This window comes from Leptonychotes weddellii, chromosome 4 (assembly GCF_054177405.1).
Source record: "Leptonychotes weddellii isolate Sample4059 chromosome 4, ASM5417740v2, whole genome shotgun sequence".
NCBI lineage: Eukaryota > Metazoa > Chordata > Mammalia > Carnivora > Phocidae > Leptonychotes > Leptonychotes weddellii.
In genome coordinates, this window is record NC_138372.1 from 64,793,837 (window position 1) to 64,812,061 (window position 18,225).

General features: G+C 38.8%; 1 protein-coding gene across 2 annotated transcripts in view; it reads right to left on the minus strand.

Annotated features, from left to right (window-relative positions):
* Positions 1-3,192: 3,192 nt before the first annotated feature.
* The window catches only part of CTBS (chitobiase), a 22,388-nt gene continuing 7,355 nt past the window's right edge, over positions 3,193-18,225 (minus strand). Inside the window, exons 2-3 of one of the 2 annotated variants that reach the window (XM_081818682.1) lie at positions 5,922-6,060; positions 3,193-5,175 (exon numbers count right to left, since the gene is read on the minus strand). In XM_081818682.1, coding sequence (XP_081674808.1) covers positions 4,898-5,175; positions 5,922-6,060 — 417 coding nt within the window. In that variant the 3' untranslated portion in view covers positions 3,193-4,897. The remainder of the gene's footprint in view (positions 5,176-5,921; positions 6,061-18,225) is intronic. The other variant, XM_081818683.1, reaches the window with a different exon arrangement.

Sequence of the window (18,225 nt, forward strand, 5' to 3'; positions counted from 1 at the left end):
ATTGAATGGGAAATTTTTGCAAATGATCTATCCAATAAGGGATTAATACCCAAAATATGTAAAAAGTGTACACAACACCCAAAACACAAATAGTCCAATTAAAAATGGGCAGAGGACCGGAATACACATTTTTCCAAAGATGACATACAAATGGCCAACAGACACATGAAAAGATGCTCAACATTACTAATCATCAAGGAATTGCAAATCAAAACCACAAGGAGATATCACTTATCAGAATGGCTACTATCAAAAAGACAAGAAATAAGTATTGACAAGGATGAGGAGAACATTTGTGCACTGTTGGTGAGGATGTGATTGGTGCATTCACTGTGGAAAACAGTATGGAGTTTCCTCAAAAAAAATAAAAACAGAAATACCATATGATCCAGTAATTCCACTACTGGGTATTTACCCAAAGAAAATGAAAACACTAATTCAAAAAGATATGCATCCCGATGTTTATTAGCATTATTTACAATAGTCAAGATATGGAGGATATCCAAGTGTCTATCCATAGATGAAGGGATAAAGAAGATGCAGGTATGTTTCTATGTCTGTCTCCCCCTCTCTCCCTCCTTCCCTCCCTCTCTCTCTCTCTCTATGATGGAATATTTCTCAGCCATAAAGAAGAATGAGATCCTACTCTTTGCAACAACATGGATGGACCTAGAAGGTATTATGCTAAGTGAAATAAGAAAGACAAATACCATATGATTTCAGTCATATGTGGAATTTAAGAAACAAAACAAGTGAACAAAGGAACAAACAAACAAAAAACAGACTTCTAAATACAGAGAACTGGTAGTTGCCAGAGGGGAGTGGGTGGGGAGATGGGGTAAATAAATAGGTAATAAATTGTACTTAGCTGAAAAGCCAAATTCTACACTGATAAAACTTCCTTGCTTACATAAAGCCACAGAGATATCAATCCTTATATCATTTATTATTTTCCAGTGAATCTCAAATTCATGTTGACCAATTGTACCAAAATCACCTAGCACAGTTGGTAAAAATACAGTTCCTAGGCTCTATGCCAGACCTACTGAATCAATCTCTCGAGATAGTTTAACAATCAGGTGATTCTCAGGTAGTATAAACCAGTGACTCTAAACCTATTTATATGAAATAGAATATATATTTCATATGTATATATTTCCTACTTAACTAGATTTTAAATTTTTGAAAGGCAGGTATCATTTATTCACTAAATAAACAATTTTTAACATTGTGTTAGATAGAAAGGAGCTGGCCCCCACCTTCAAAAATCTATTTAGTCTTGTATAGGTGTATCTCATTTTATTGTGCTTCACAGATACTGCATTTTTTTTTTATTACAGATTTAAAGTTTTTGGCAACCCTGCATCAAGCAAGTCTGTCAGCGCCATTATTCCAACAGCATTTGCTCACTTCATGTCTCTGTGTCACATTTTGGTAATTCTCACAATATATCAAACTTTTTCATTATTCTGATTTGTGGTCAGTGATTTTTAATGTTACTATTGTAATAGTTTTAGGGTGCCACAAACCATGCCCATATAAGATGGCAAACAATCCATAAGTGTGTGTGTTCTGACTGCTCCACCCACTGGTTGTTTCCCTGTCTCTGTCCCTCTTCTTGGGCCTCCCGATTCCCTGAGACACAATAACATTGAAATTAGAACAAATTAATAACTCTACAATGGCCTCTAAGTGTTCAAGTGAAAGGAAGAGTCACACGTCTCTCACTTCGAATCAAAAGCTAGAAATGATTAAGCTTAGTGAGGAAAGTTTGTCAAAACCTGAGAAAGGCCAGGGGCGCCTGGGTGGCTCAGTTGTTAAGCGCCTGCCTTCGGCTCAGGTCATGATCCCAGCGTTCTGGGATCGAGCCCCGCATCGGGCTCCCCGCTCGGCGGGAAGCCTGCCTCTCCCCCCTCCATTCCCCCTGCCTGTGCTCCTCTCTCACTGTGTCTCTCTCTGTCAAATAAATAAAATCTTTAAAAAAAAAAAAGGCTGAGAAAGGCCAAAAGCTAGGCTTCTTGTGCCAAACAGCCAAGTTGTGAAAGAAAAAATTCTTGAAGGAATTAAAAGTGCTACTCCAGTGAACACATGTATTATAAGAAAGCATCAAAAACTAATGATGTAATGTATGGCGATTAACATAATAAAATAAAAAAATAAAAAATACTAAAAATTAAAAAAAATAAGCAAAACAGCCATATTGCTGATATGGAAAAAGTTGTAGTGGTCTGGATGGAAGATCAAACCAGCCACAACATCCCCTTAAGCCATAGCCTAATCCAGAGAATAAGGCCTTAAATTCTGTGAAGGTTGGGAGAAGTAAGGAAGCTGCAAAAATAAGTTTGGAGCAACAGAGTTTGTTTCATGAGGTTTAAGGGAAGAAGTTTTCTCCATTAAAAAAAAAATGCAAGGTGAAGCAGCAAGTGCTGATATAGAAGCTGTGGTGAATTATCTAGAAGATCTAGCTAAGATAATTAATGAAGGTGGCTATACTAAACAACAGATTTTTAAGATACACAAAACAGCCTTCTATTGGAAGAAGATGCCATCTAGGACTTCCATACCTGGAAAGAAGTCAATGCCTGGCTTCAAGGCTTCATAAAACAGGCTGAGTCTCTTGTTAGGGGCTAAAGTAGCTAGTGGCTTTAAGTTGAAGCCATTTCTCACTGACCATTCTGAAAATCCTAGGCCCCTTAAGAATTATGTTAAATCTACTCTGCCTGTGCTCTATAAATGGAATAAAAAAGCTGGATGTGGGCACATCTGTTTACAACATGGTTTACTGAATGTTTTAAGCCCACTGTTAAGAGCTACTGAAGAAAGATTCCTTTCAAAATATGACTACTCATTGACAATGTACCTGGTCACTGAAGAGCTCTGATGGAGATAGACAATGAGATGCATGTTGTTTTCATGCTGGCTAACACAACATCCATTCTGCAGCCCATGGATCAAATAGTCATTCCAAATTTCAAATCTTATTATTTAAGAAACGTATTTAGTAGGACTACAGTTGCCACAGACAATGATTCCGTTGAAGAATCTGGGCAAAGTAAACTGAAAACCTGGGGTGCCTGGGTGGCTCAGTTGGTTGAGCGACTGCCTTCGGCTCAGGTCATGATCCTGGAGTCCCTGGATCGAGTCCTGCATGGGGCTCCCTGCCCAGCAGGGAGTCTGCTTCTCCCTCTGACCCTCCCCCCTCTCATGTGCTCTCTCTCTCTCAGATAAATAAATAAAAAATCTTTAAAAAAAGAAAGAAAGAAAACCTTCTGGAAAGGATTCACCATTCTATATGCCATTAAGAACATTTGTGATTCATGGGAAAGAAATCAAAATATTAACAGTAAGAGGAGTTTGGAACAGGACCTACCCTCATGGAGGACATTGAGGGGTTTAAGACTTTCATGGAGGCAGTAACTGTAGATGTGGTAGACCTAGCAGGAGAACTAGAAGTAGAAGTAGAGCCTGAAGATGTGACTGAATGGCTGCTATCTCATGATAAAATTTTCACAGATGAGGAATTGCTTCTTATGAATGAGCAAAGAAAGTGGTTTCTTGAGATGGAATCTACTCCTGGTGAAGATGCTATGAAGATCGTTGAAATGACAACAAGAGATTTAGAAAATTACATACATTTAGTCAATAAAGCAGCAGCAAGATTTGAGAGAATGGACTCCAATTTTGGGAGAAGTTCTGCTGTGGGTAAAATGCTATTTAAACAGCATTGCATGATACAAAGATATTGTTTGTGAAAGGAAGAGTCCATCAGTGCAGCAAACTTCATTTTTGTTTTATTTTAAGAAATTGCTACAGCCTCCCCCACCTTTAGCAACCACCACCCTGGTCAGTCACAGCCATTAACATCAAGGCAAGACCCTTTCCCAGCAAAAAGATTACAACTTGGTGAAAAGCTCAGATGATGGTTAGCATTTTTAGCAATACAGTATTTTTTAATTAAGGTATTTACATTATTTTTCAGATGTAATACTATTGCACACTCAATAGACTATAGTAAAGAGTAAACATAACTTTATATGTACTGGAAAGCCAAAAAGTTCATTTGACTTGCTTCATTGAGGTGTGTGTGTGTGTGTGGGTGTGGGTGGGTGTGTGTGTGTTTAAAGACTTGGTTATTTTGGGGTGCCTGGGTGGCTCAGTTGGATAAGTGTCTGGCTCTTGATTTGGGCTCAGGTCATGATCTCAGGGTCATAAGATCAAGCCCTGGCACCAGGCTCTGTGCTGAGCATGGAGCCTACTTAAGATTCTCTCTGCTCCTCCCTTTGCCCCTCCCCTGCCTGCTTGCATGCATGCATGCTCTCAAAAAAAGGAAAAAAAAAAAAGAAAGAAAAGAAAGACTTGGTTATCTTAATATGTGGTCAGGTTTGAGATCACTGATCCAGGGCCACATTATCTTTTATTACCCATATATTGCCTGGCAAGATGCCTTTTGCTGTGATCTTCTGCTCTAATCATGCTCACTATGGCAATGGGGAAGGCTTTGTCATAGCTCTGTCAAATTATATGGAGTTAGTACTTAGAGCTTTCTTGGAGGTCAGGTGCTTTACAAGTAATTCAGAGCCTATGAAGTGAGTGAGACACTTCCCCAGAACTATGTCTACTCTTAGGCAAGAGCTATTTCTGTCCTGCCCTAGTGAAAGCAGGGCTGGACAGTAAGCACTTCCTGATTCTTGCTGATCCAGTTGCCTATTTAATATCTCTAACCCTGCTGCAAGGCAAGTAGGGAGAACAATCTCAATGCTGTGTCTTCATATGGACAGAGAACAGAGCACCTTAAAATTCTATAAAACTCTAATAAGAACTTCAAAAGTTCAGAAAACATTTTTAGGATATATGTGCTGAAATTCTCTCCTACTCAGTAAAGCTGAGATTCTATTAGTCACACTTTCATGAATACATTTTGATAGGGAAAATAAGGAAATCCAAAAAATAACAAATGAACTTTTACCTGTGATCCCTTAATTTCACGATGGAAAGAGTCTGTGGTTTCTTTGACTAAAGTGGTTAATGCATAATATTCCGGTGATAAACAATTAGCTTCTTGCTCTATGTCTATATTAATTCCATCCATATATTGTGTTTTGGCCAACTTAACTTTTTGAGCTATCCAGGATGCTCTGAAAATAGGATCAGTGATATCCTTTAAGGGTGCATCTCCTATGGAAGAAATATACATCTTTTGCGCATATATGCTTTTTGCAGTTTAATGACATTTATTTCACAAAACCTTTAAAACATCTCATTATTTTGGAATACTAAGCCCCCAACTTAAGTTTTTGAAGTAGAGAAATAATATACTGAAATAATAGAAAGTCATTACTCAATCTCCAAAATAACCATTATGAATAATTAGTAATATAATTCTCAAATTAGAAGTAGAAATTGAAGACTGTGACTAACTAAAAGTCATCATGCTAATTAGGATTCACATTTTGCTCAAAATCATAGTGGCTTTTTTTTTTTTTTTTTAAGATTTTATTTATCTGAGAGGGAGAATGGGAGAGAGAGTGCACATGGGGGGGGGGGCGGGTCAGAGGGAGCAGCAGACTCCCCGCTGAGCGGGGAGCGTGGGACTTGATCCTAGGACTCCAGAATCAGGACCTGAGCCAAAGGCAGACGCTTAACGACTGAGCCACCCAGGTGCCCTATAGTTATTTTAACTATCTCTCCCAGTGCCCCTGCTTGTGTTCCCTCTCTTGCTGTCTCTCTCTCTGTGTCAAATAAATAAATAAAATCTTTAAAAAAAAAACTATCTGTGAAATGAATTAGTATATAAGATTAATTTTAGGATGAAAAAATTTACCAGATAAACATGAAAAGGGAATTATTTGGAAAGTCAGGATGGCAAACAATGCAAGTAAATACCAATTGGCTGGACACCTCTGGTAAAAACTGTAACTCACCTTTTAGCACTACTCTGGCTCCATGTGAATGAGCATAACACATAAGTTCTGGGTCATATTTTCCAAAAATCACCACAGTTGTAATCTGTGACCAATCATAAAATTTCCAAGTTTTATTTCCAACATCAAAAACAAAAACCTGCCAAAACAGCAAAAATAAGCATCATCACTTAAATCAAGAAGAATACAATGCTGACCACCCAAAATAACATTAAACACTGATCATATGCCAGGCATTAAGAGTACAACAAACAAGACATAGGTGTCCTAATATAATTGGTGGTGGGAAAAATTAGCCAGGCCTCAAAAGTAGGGCTAGGAAGAAATAGTGGAAAGAGCCAAGACCTGGAAGCAGAGAAAACATGGTGATTGCATAAGTAAGTATTAGGTATAGCTGACACCTTGAATTTGGAAGGAGATAGCAATAAAGAACCAAAGAGTGGTAGGCAGGGTTAAGTTATAAAAGGCCTTGTAAGCCCTCTTGAGAAATTAGTACATTATCCTGAGGGAAAGCATTTTAAAAGCAGAATGTATACATTTTAGGTATGCATTTATATATACATTTTAGAAAAATACCTTCAGCTGAAGTGGGAACAGAGGCTAAAACTGAAAGAATAACTGATAGGAAAGCTGTTAGAAGAATCTATGCAGGAGATGATGATGACCTCAAATTAAACTTGTAGAAAGGCAGAGATAAATAAGATACATGAACAGATATGGAAGATCCTAAGGGCAAAATTAACAGGACTTTGTTACTAATGAATGAGTAAAGTAAGAGAAAGGAAGGTTGATTAGTACTTGTTTCTGGCTGCTGCAGATGGAGCTACTCCATCTATACAAATGTACCAGATCCTGCATTTACTATGAATGGTTTTTGGCGAGACAGACTTCTTAGAATAGTTCTAAGGTGGTAGATGTTATGTTTCACCAGTATCCACCCCGCCCCCCCACCCAGATAATTCTAGAAGCACAGAAGTCTCATCATTTTATTCCAGATAAGGTGTTAATTCATTGATTTAGCGAATATTTATTGAATTTCAGTAAAGTTTAGGGAATGTATATTGCTAGACATTAGTGACAGAAGTTAGAGACTAGGTCCATGAGCTGTTCAATTACAAGAGTGTTAAGGGCTGCATGAGAATGCAGGCATTCATGACAGCATATAAAGGGGGCCTGCTACGCTGGTAGGGCAGGAAAACAGAACTACACACTTTGGGGGAAAACTGAAATCTGAGCAATGACCTAGACACGATGCAGGGTTACCTATAAACAGAAAGAGCATTCTCAGCAGAGGGAACAAAAGAGGGCAAATGTCTCAATACCTCAGAAGAATTCTGAATTTTTGGAACCAAAAGAATATCAATGTGGCTGGAGCACAGAAATCCTAAAAGTACATGAAATCAGATAAAACTAGTAAGGTAGGTAGTGACAAGATCAAGTAGGGCTTTGTAGATCACTGGGGATTTTGTATTTTATCCTGAGATGAATGGGCAACCATTAGTGTTTTAAGCAGAGGAGGGACATAAGATTTGCATTAACAAATGAGAAAGGGGGAGAGATCAGTAATCCCTGGGTCACTGTAAGGAGAATGGATGGGTGAGGGGTGGGAGAGAACTAGGTATAAGAGTTAAACCAGACATTTCTTAATTTTCTCATTTTCCTTACATTTTTATTTTTTACTTTTCCGAATTAACTACGCATAACCCATTTTTCTCCTAGGCAATTGCCCACTAAAATAAAAAGTACAGAATGTGAAATTGGAATGGCCCATTGTTTTGGAGGTTTTAGACTCATATTTCCATCACAAACCTTATCCCCTATTTTAATTCTGATAATTAATTGAGTTTGTTTAGATTGTTTAAGTTTGTATACTGAGAGCTTGTGATATAATAGAAATCCTAAAAATATAACTGGATGAATGCACTGAGAATATAAGGGTGAAAAGAGCAATGTAGTCTAATCTGTGTTTGAAGAATATAGGTCAGTAGCAAAAAAGACCATTTACCATGAACAGATGAACAAAATTTTGCTTCTTTGAATAATTGATTTTCCAAATGCCCAGAGAGGTATTGGGAGCTACAGTAAATAAGTCAGATGTTTGGTTTCCACACTAAGTAGGTTCTTTACAAACACTTTGCCACCTTTACTTCTTCTCCTAAGCAATGTATATATACCTTTTTACTGGCATTTAAATGCCTCTGCTTCAAAATCTGTTAGATTAAGAACTGGAAATTGTCCCGGTCTTTAAAAAAGATTTGCCCTTTGGACTGTGTTAGTTTTAAAAATAAAACTGCCAGTTATTTTACCAGCAAAAAACTGAGTTTATTCAGGAATAGCAGAGAATTACAATCCAGGACAAGCAAGCTATGGCAATAGCATTGGTAAATCTGCAGAACAAAGGAAAGGAATGCTCTTTTACAGAGGAAAGGGGGAAATTGAGAAGGCTATTATAAATAAAGTCAATTAGAGTAAACTAGAAACTTGAAATATAGTGGTTTTTCATTGGCTGAGTTATGACAGTCTCTAATTACCTGGGCTTTACTGAGGGAGGAAGAAATCCTTCTTGTTGAGAATAGTAAAGTAGTATCCACGTGCAAGGTACCCCTGCTTTTTCTTTGGGTACCTTTTTGGGTCTGCAATTGATGAGTGGCAGGACGTGACAGCGCCCCCTGTTGGCCTCCCAACTCCATTTTAAATGAGGTTTCCTTTTGTTAATTTTCACATTTCCCACTTTTGATCTTTTTTTGAAAACATCACTGATCAAGAGGGAAGTTTTCCACATTTAGTGGTTTTGTCCCTCAGTACCAGGAAGGATCTTCCCCTGGTTGTCACATCCTATATTGGAGGGAAAGTACTTCTATGTTACTCACATTTGATTAGGAGGGAGAAACTCTCAGGTACTCCCACCTAAAGTAGTATCTACTCAAGGTCATAGGTGTTGGAAATCATCTCGAAGGGTTGAGCCAGCATCACATTAATGGAGACAACATTTTTTTAAAGTCTAACAGGCAACAAAATAAACAAATATACAAAACAGAAGTAACTACCAATTCCAAATTGTATAATAGTTCTAAACCAGGACTCTAGGTCTGGAAGTAGACACTGAAATATTTATTGACACTTATTCCAACTTATGGGAGAAAGATTCTATGAAGGCAAACCTGGAGCCATGTATGCCTCCTGGCGGGCTCCACTTAAAGAGACCATGAACACAGAATCATAAATACTACAAGACCACACTAAAAGACTTAACTGAGGCATCTTGAGAAGTGACAGTGCAGATATAAACATGAAGCAATAGCTGATGAACTTTTTGCAAAACAGCACAACCTCAAAGATGTTTTACAATAGTATTGTTACCTCAAAAGACTGTTTGGAATCAAATGTATTATTGAAAATAGAGTCTGTGGTTGCAAAATCAGAAACCATGAATCTGGATAAGAATCCAAAATCCGTTAATAGTCCAGATGAAGGACTTTTATGAATTCTGAACTTTCTAACCCTTCAAAAATAAAGCAAGTGAAAAACTAATTTGTCCCAGGATCATGATGAAGTTGTTTCCAAAAAGGTATAATCAAAAGAAGAGGTTTCTGCCTTCCACAAGGGCTTGGGAAGTGCAGAGGAGGCGTTGTCTTCCCACAAAAAAGAAGCATCAATGGTGAGGAAAAGGTATACAGGCCTGGTCCAGACATCTTGGGAAATCTGTCTCATCAGATATCATCTGCTTCAATTCCAGGAAATCTTTACTTTCATGTCATCAGATGGTGTGCAGGTCCAGTTATCGTTTGGTGCTTTCTTTATGTGTGTTACATGAATCCAAGAGTCTATTCCCTGGAGTTTCGTGGCACAAGGGTTGGTTTGCAGTTCCTGATAAGGGTCTTCCCAGTGAGGCAGAAGACTTTTTATGGAGGTGTTTTTCATCCCACAAAATCTCTTGAGAGTGCATTGTGATAAGATTGCTCTACCTAAGTATGCTTATTTTTGAGCCCTGATGATGACCCAAAGACTGAAAGAACAGACTCTCCACAGCTAAATATAAAAGAAGAGGGCACATCAAAGAGGGTAGGAAGGATGGAGATGTGGTCAGGAGCCAATCTGACCCACAGGACTGTCCATGGGAGGGAGGGTTGCCATAGGTACAGGTAGCAGTGGGGAGCAGACCCCATACCAGGCAACCCGGGCACAGGGAACCCACACTGGGAAGACAAATCCCCATAACATTTGGCTTTGAAAATGGGAGGGGCCAAATTTCATTCTTACAATCAAAGGGGATTAATACCTGGAATTAAAAAAAATCAGCTGGCTTGGCTCTGAGAGAGCCAGAGGGCAATAGGAAACTGAGTTCTCACCCTTAAAGAGACAGCACACCAAACGGCCCCTCTAAGACACAGCATAGAGCAGCAGTTTGAAAAACACCAGGGGTATACAAGAAGATTTACTTAATAATAGTGTGTGTTGGAGGGGCAGGGATCTTTGGGAGACTTTAACAACAAAAGAGCTGGTAGGTGCCATTTCCCTCCCCTAGTCTAGATACACAGACAACTGCAGAAGACAGTGCTGCGGGAACACTCTCTACCTAGCTTGCTAACAGCATGCCTCACCTCCACATTCTTATGTAGATCTGCCCCTCCACAAACTGGCTGGCCTTGGCAGGTTTCCTGGGTGGCTGCAGCTCCTCTCCCACTTTGGACCAGCACAGACCTTGCTGGCACCATGCATCCTGCCCCCACATTCTCCTGCAGACCTTCCCCCTCCAATACAACCTTAGCCCGAGCCCATCTAAAGTGGTGCCACAAACGTGGAAGTCTACAAGCAGCCCCAACAGGGGCCAGCATCACTCCAAAATGACTCCTACCCTTGGTAGAGGGGAAGGTAACTACACAGACCAGTCCAACTGCAGCCCCAGCAGTAGGCTAGGGGCAGACATCTGATGGCCCTGGCCACCAAACAAAGCTTCTCAGGGGACCACACAGGAAAAGTGTCCTATAGTTCCATGCTACTGCATCCCTTAAAAACACCTGGTCAAACTCAACTCAAGCCAAAGGCAGCCCCAGACTAACCCTCTAACAACACAGGTACTAAGCTCTGCCCACAACAGGCAAAAAGAGCCATTGCAGATGACTGGACTGAAGGCAAACACAGCTGAGCCACAATAGCAGGGTGCATACAATACACATAGGAGGCATCCCTGAAGCACCAGCTTCTGGTGAACAGGGGACATTGCGCTGCAGAGCACCACAGAACCTCTTATTCATAAGGCCACTACTTTCAAGAGCAAGAGATGTAGCTGACTTTCCTAACACAGGAAACTGACACAAAGAGTTAGTCAAAATGAGGAGAGGAATATGTCCCAAATGAAAGAACAGGACAAAACCACAGGAAGAGAGCTAAATGAAACAGATAAGTAATATGCCTGATAGAGAATTTAAAGTGTCATAAAGATACTCACTGGACTTGAGAAAAGAGTGAAGGACCTCTGTCAGACCCTCAACAAAGAGACAGAAAACATCAAAAAGAACAAATCAGGTTCTTTTATCTAAGTTCTAATAAGAACTCAATAACAAATTAAAAAACACTAGAGGGAATAAATAGTAAAGTAGAAGAAACAGAAGAATAGATCAGTGACCTGGAGGACAGAGTAATAGAAAGCAATCAAGCTGAACAGGAGGCTAAATAAGTAAATAAATAAATAAAATAACCCAAAATGAAAATAGATGAAAGGGGACTCAACAACACCATCAAGCATAATAACGTTTGCATTATAGGATCCCAGAAGGAGAAGAGAGAGAAAAGGGGACAGAAAATGTATTTGAAGAATAGTTTAAAACTTCCTGAATCTTGGGAAGAAAACAGATATCCAGATGTAGGAGGCACAGAGAGCCCCCAACAAAATCAAGCCAAGGAGGTCCACATCAAGACACACAGTAATTAAAATGGTAAAAAGGAATGGTCAACAGAGAATTTTAAATGTAGCAAGAGCAAACAGTTACATACAAGGGAAATCCCATAAGGTTATCAGCTGATTTTTCAGCAGAAACTTTGCAGGCCAGAGAAGAGCGGCATGATATATTCAAAGTGCTAAAAAACAAACAAACAAACCCTGCAATCAAGAATACTCTATCCAGCAAGGTTTTCATTCAGAATAGAAGGAAAGATAGTTTCCCAGACAAACAAAAGTTGAAGGAATTCATCACCATTACTCTAGTGCTATAGAAATAGGAAATGTTAAAGGGGACTCTTTGAGTGGAAAGAGTAAGAAAAATAGGAAACACAAAATCAGTAAAATTAAGTATATCTATAAAAATCAGTCAAGGAATTCACAAAATAAAAGGATGTAAAATAGGATACCATATACTGAAAACATGAAGGGGAGAGGAGTAAAAATTTAGTGCTTTCAGAATGGATTCAAACTTAAGTGACTATCCACTTAATATAGACTGATATATGCCTAAGATGTTATATATAAACCTAACTGTAACCAAATCAACAACCAGAAATAGATATACAAAAAATAAAGAGAAAGGAATCCAAGTATATCATTAAAGAAAGCCAGCAAACTGTGGGGGAAGAGAGCAAGAGAAGAAAGGAACAGAAAACTACAAAAACAACTGAAAAACAAGTAACAAAATGGCAATAAGTACATACCTATCAATAATTACTTTGAATGTAAATGGACTAAAGACTCCAATCAAAAGACATAAGGTGACAGAATGGATAAAAAAGCAAGGCCCAGGGTGCATGGGTGGCTCAGTCAGTTGAGCATCTGACTCTTGATCTCAGCCCACATTGGGCTCCACACTGAGCATGGAGCCTACTAAAAAAAAAAAAAAAAGCAAGACCCATCTCTATGCTTCCTACAAGGGACTCATTTTAGACATAAAGACACATGCAGATTGAAAGTGAAGGGATGGAAAAGTATTTCTCATTCAAATGAAAAAGAAAGCTGAGGTAGCAATACTTACATCAGACAAAAGATTTTAAAACAAAGACTATAACAAGAGATAAAGACACTATATAATAATAAAAGGGACAATCCCACAAGAAGATATAACAAATGTAAACATTTATGCACCCAACAAGAGAGCACTCAGATACATAAAGCAGCTAATAACAAACGAAGTAATCAGTAGCGATGCAATAATAGGAAGGGACTTTAACACCCTACTTACATCAATGGATAGATTATCTAAACAGAATCAATGAAACAGTGGCTTTGAATGACACATTGAACCAGACAGATCTAATATATTCAGAATATTCCATCCTAAAACAGCAGAATACACATTCTTTTCAAGGGCACATGAAACATTCTCCAGGATAAATCACATGTGAGGCCACAAAATAAGTCAACAAATTCAAAAAGATAGAAGTCATACCATGCATCTTTTCTGATCACAATGCTATGAAACTAGAAATCAACCACAAGAAAAAATACCACAAATACATGGAGGTAATACAATATGCTACTAAACAATGAGAGGGTCAACCAAGAAATCAAAGAGGAAATAAAATACATGGAGACAAATGAAAATGAAAACACAACCATCTAAAATCTTTGGGATGCAGCAAAAGCTGTTCTCAGAGGAAATTTTAGAGCAATAGAGGCTTGTCTCAATAAGAAAAATCTCAAACAACCTAACTTTACACCTAAAGGAGCTAGAAAAAGAACAAAGCAAACCCAAAACCAGTAGAAGGATGGACATAATAAAAATTAGAGCTGATCAATGAAATCAGGAGCCACTACTTTGAAAAGATAAACAAAATTAATAAACTTTAGCCAAAACTATCAAAAAAAAAGAAAGAAAAGACTCAAAATCAGAAATAAAAGAGAAGTAACAACCAGCAATACAGAAATATATGACAAAAATTGGGACAACCTAGAAGAAATAGATAAATTCCTAGAGACATATAACCTCCTGAAACTGAATTAGAAATAGAAAATTTGAACAGACTGATTACCAGCAATAAAGTTGAGTCTAATCAAAAAATGCCCAACAAAAATCCAGGACCAGATGGCTTCACAGGTGAATTCTACCAAACATTTAAAGAAGAGTTAATAGCTATTCCTCTCAAACTATTCCAAAAAATAGAAGAGGAAAGACAGCTTCCAAATTCATTCAATGAGGCCAACATTACCCAGATACCCAAACCAGACAAAGACACTACAAAAAAGAAGAAAAGAAAGAAAAGAAAGAAAGAAAGAAAAAGAAAGAAAGAAAGAAAGGAAACTACAGGCCAATATCTCTGGTAAACATAGATGCAAAAAACCCTCAACAAACTATTAGCAAACCAAATCCAACAATACATTAAAAAAATCATTCCCCAGAATCAAATGGGATTTATTCCTGGGCTAGAAGAGTGATTCAGTATTCACAAATCAATCAACATGATACATCACATCAACAAGAGAAGGCATAAAAACCATATGATCATTTCAGTAGATTCAGAAAATGCATTCGGCAAAGTACAACATCCATTCAACTGAAAACAAATTTAGAGGGAAAATATCTCAAAAAATAAAGGCTATATAAGAAAAACCCACAGCTAACATCATATTCAATGGTGAAAAACTGAGAGCTTTCCCCCTAAGATCGGGAACAAGACAAGGATGTTCACACTCCCCGCTTTTAGTCAACATAGTTCTGGAAGTCCTAGCCACAGCAATCGGACAAGAAAAAGAAACAAAAAGGAATCCAAGTTGGTAAGGAAGATCTAAAACTGTTACTATTTGCAGATGACATAATACTATATATATAGAAAACCCTAAAAACTTCACCAAAAAAGCCACTATAAGTGATAAATGAATTCAGTAAGATTTCAGGATGTAAAATCAATAGAGAAATCCATTACATTTCTATACACTAATGAAGTAGCAGAAAGAGAAATTAAGAAAACAATCCCATTTACAATTGCACCAAAAATAATAAAACACCTAGGAATAAATTTATCCAAGGAGGTGAAAGACCCATACTCTGAAAACTATAAAACAATGATGAAAGAAATGAAGACAACACAAATTGAAAGATATTCCATGCTCATAGCTTGGAAGAACCAATATTGTTAAAATGTCCATACTACCCAAAGCAATCTACAGATTTAATGCAATCCCCATCAAAATACCAACAGCATTTTTCAAAGAACTAGAATAATACTAAAATTTCTATGGAACCACAAAAGACCTCAAATAGCCAATGTAATCTTGAAAAAAAGAACAAAACTGGAGGTATCACAATCCTACATTTCAAGATATACTGCAAAGCTACAGTAATCAAAACAGTATGGTACTGGCACAAAAATAGACACATAGATCAGTGGAACAGAATAATAGAGCCCAGAAATAAACCCACAATTATATGGACATTAATCTTTGACAAAGGAGGCAAGAATATGCAATGGGAAAAAGACGGTCTCTTCAACAAATGATGTTGGGAAAATTGGACAGCTACATGCAAAATAATGAAACCAGACCATTTTCTCATATCATACAGAAAAATAAACTGAAATGGATTAAATGTAAGACCTGAAACCATAAAAATCCTAGAGGAGAATACAGGCAGTAATTTCTCTGATATTGGTCATAGTAACATTTTTCTAGATAGATCTCCTGAAGCCAGAGGATAAAAGCAAAAATATACTATTGGGACTACATCAAAATAAGAAGCTTCTGCACACTGAAGGAAACAATCAACAAAACTAAAAGGCAACCTACTGAATGGGAGAAGATATTTGCAGATGACATATCTGATAAAGGGTTGGTATCCAAATTATATAAAGAACTTATACAATTCAACACCAAAACCCCAAATAATCCAATTAAAAATGGGCAGAAGACATGAACAGACACTTCTCCAAAGAAGACTTTCAGATGGCCGACAGACACATGAAAAGATGCTCAACATCACTAATCATCAGGGAAATGCAAAACAAAACCACAATGAGATATCACCTCACACTTGTCAGAATGGCAAAAATCAAAAACACAAGAAACAAGTGTTGGTGAGGCTGTGGAGGAAAAGGAACCCTCATGCACTCTTCGTGGGGAAGCAAACTGGTGCAGCCACTTTGGAAAACTGTATGGAGCTTCTTCGAAAAATTAAAAATAGAACTTCCCTAGGATATAGCAGTTCCACTACTGGGTATTTACCCAAAGAATATAAAAATACTAATTCAAAAAGATATATGCAACCCTATGTTTATTACAGCATTATCTACTACAATAGCCAAATTATAGAAGAAGCCCAAGTATCCATCGATAGATGAATGAATAAAGAAGGTGTAGTGTGTACACAAACATACACGTATACGTGTACACACAGACACACACACACACACACACATACTGGAATATTATTCCACCATCAAAAAGAATGATATCTTGCCATTTGCAACAACATGGATGGATCTAAAGGGTATAAGGCTAAGGGAAATAAGTCAGAGAAAGACAAATACCATATGATTTCACTCATATGTGGAATTTAAGAAACAAAGGAAAAAAAGACAAAAAAAAAATCACTGTTAACTAGAGACCAGAGAATAAAGATGGCAGAGCAGTAGGGGACCCTATTCCAACTGGTCCCCTGAATTGAGCTGGATATCTACCAGACCACTCTGAACACCCACCAAATCAGCCTCAGATGTAAGAAGATATATCTGGATCTCTACAAACAAATATCACAGGCGGTTGGTTTCAAGCTATGAAGCAGGGAGCCGTGATTCCACAGGCACATATCTGAAGATAAATGGAAGAGGGAGGGAGCCGTGGGGATCCTGCACTGCTGGTGAGCAAAAGCCTCCCGCGCTGGGGATGGGGCACAGACTCGCAGACAGGTAGTGGTGGGGAAAGGACTTTAGGGCAGCCCCCCAGGCTGAAACCTGGAGGGGCGGGGCTGTGCTTGTGAACTGGGGATGCCTGGCTGTTTTAGAAGCACAAAGGGCAGAGATGAGCCCCGACCTGGAGGCGAGGACTGGGAGTGCTGCTGAGGGGCGCAAAACCCAGGACGCTGCAGTTTATAGCAGCACAGACAGAAATGGAGATAGTGTGGCCTGGAGGGCTCACTGAGGAACAGACTGTGATCTCTGTTCTGAGGCAGAGGGTTGGAAACGATCTCTTCTGTTCTGACTCTCAGAAGAGACGCAGAAAGACTCCAGAGAACAAAAGCCCCCAATAAACAGTTTTCACTGAGCCCATCCCCCACCACAGGGGGCAGAGCAACTCTGCCCAAACAGGGCTGCCTGAGTAACAGCGAGGCAGGCCCCTCCCCCAGAAGATAGGCTGGGAGAACAAGAGGCCGACAACCCTAAGGTCCCTATAAAACAGGTGCATCTTGCTTGGGTTGTGGTCAATAATTTGGACTCTGTACATTCCCTCAACCACCCCTCAACAGAATGACTAGGAGGAGGAACCCCCAAAATAGGAAAGACTCAGAGACTGTGACTTCTGCCACAGGTTTACAAATGAATACAGATACAATCAAGATGTCGGAGATGGACATCAGGGTAGCAATTACGAAGACAATAGCTAGAATGGAGAAATCAATTAATGGCAACACAGAGTCTCTAAGGGCAGAAATGAAAGCTGAATTGGCAGAACTTAAAAATGCTATCAGTGAGATTCAATCTAAACTAGACAATCTACCAGCTAAGGTAAGCGAGGCAGAAGAACGAATTAGTAATCTAGAAGACCAATTGATAGAAAAGAAGGAAAAAGAGGAAGCCAGGGAGAAACTGGGGGTGAAACAACTCACAATCCATGAAAACAGAATCAGAGAAATAAGTGACACCATGAAAAGTTCCAATGTCAGAATTATTGGGATCCCTGAGGGGGTGGAGAGAGAGAGAGGACTAGAAGATATATTAGAGCAAATTGGAGCTGAGAACTTCCCTAATCTGGGGAATGAAACAAACATTCGTGTCCTAGAGGCAGAGAGGACCCCTCCCAAGATCAAGGAAAACAGGCCAATGCCCTGGCATGTAATAGTAAAACTTGCAAATCTTAGAACCAAGGAAACCATCTTAAGGGCAGTTAGGGGGAAGAGATTCCTCACGTACAGAGCAAGGAACATCAGAATAAAGTCAGACCTATCCACAGAGACCTGGCAAGCCAGAAAGGCCTGGCAAGATATATTCAGGGTACAAAATGAGAAAAACATGCAGCCAAGAATACTTTACCCGGCAAGGCTGTCATTTAGAATGGATGGAGAGATGCAGAGCTTCCAAGACTGACAGAAACTGAAAGAATATGTGACCACTAAGCTGGCCCTGCAAGAAATATTAAGGGGGGTTCTATAAAAGGAGAAAGACCCCA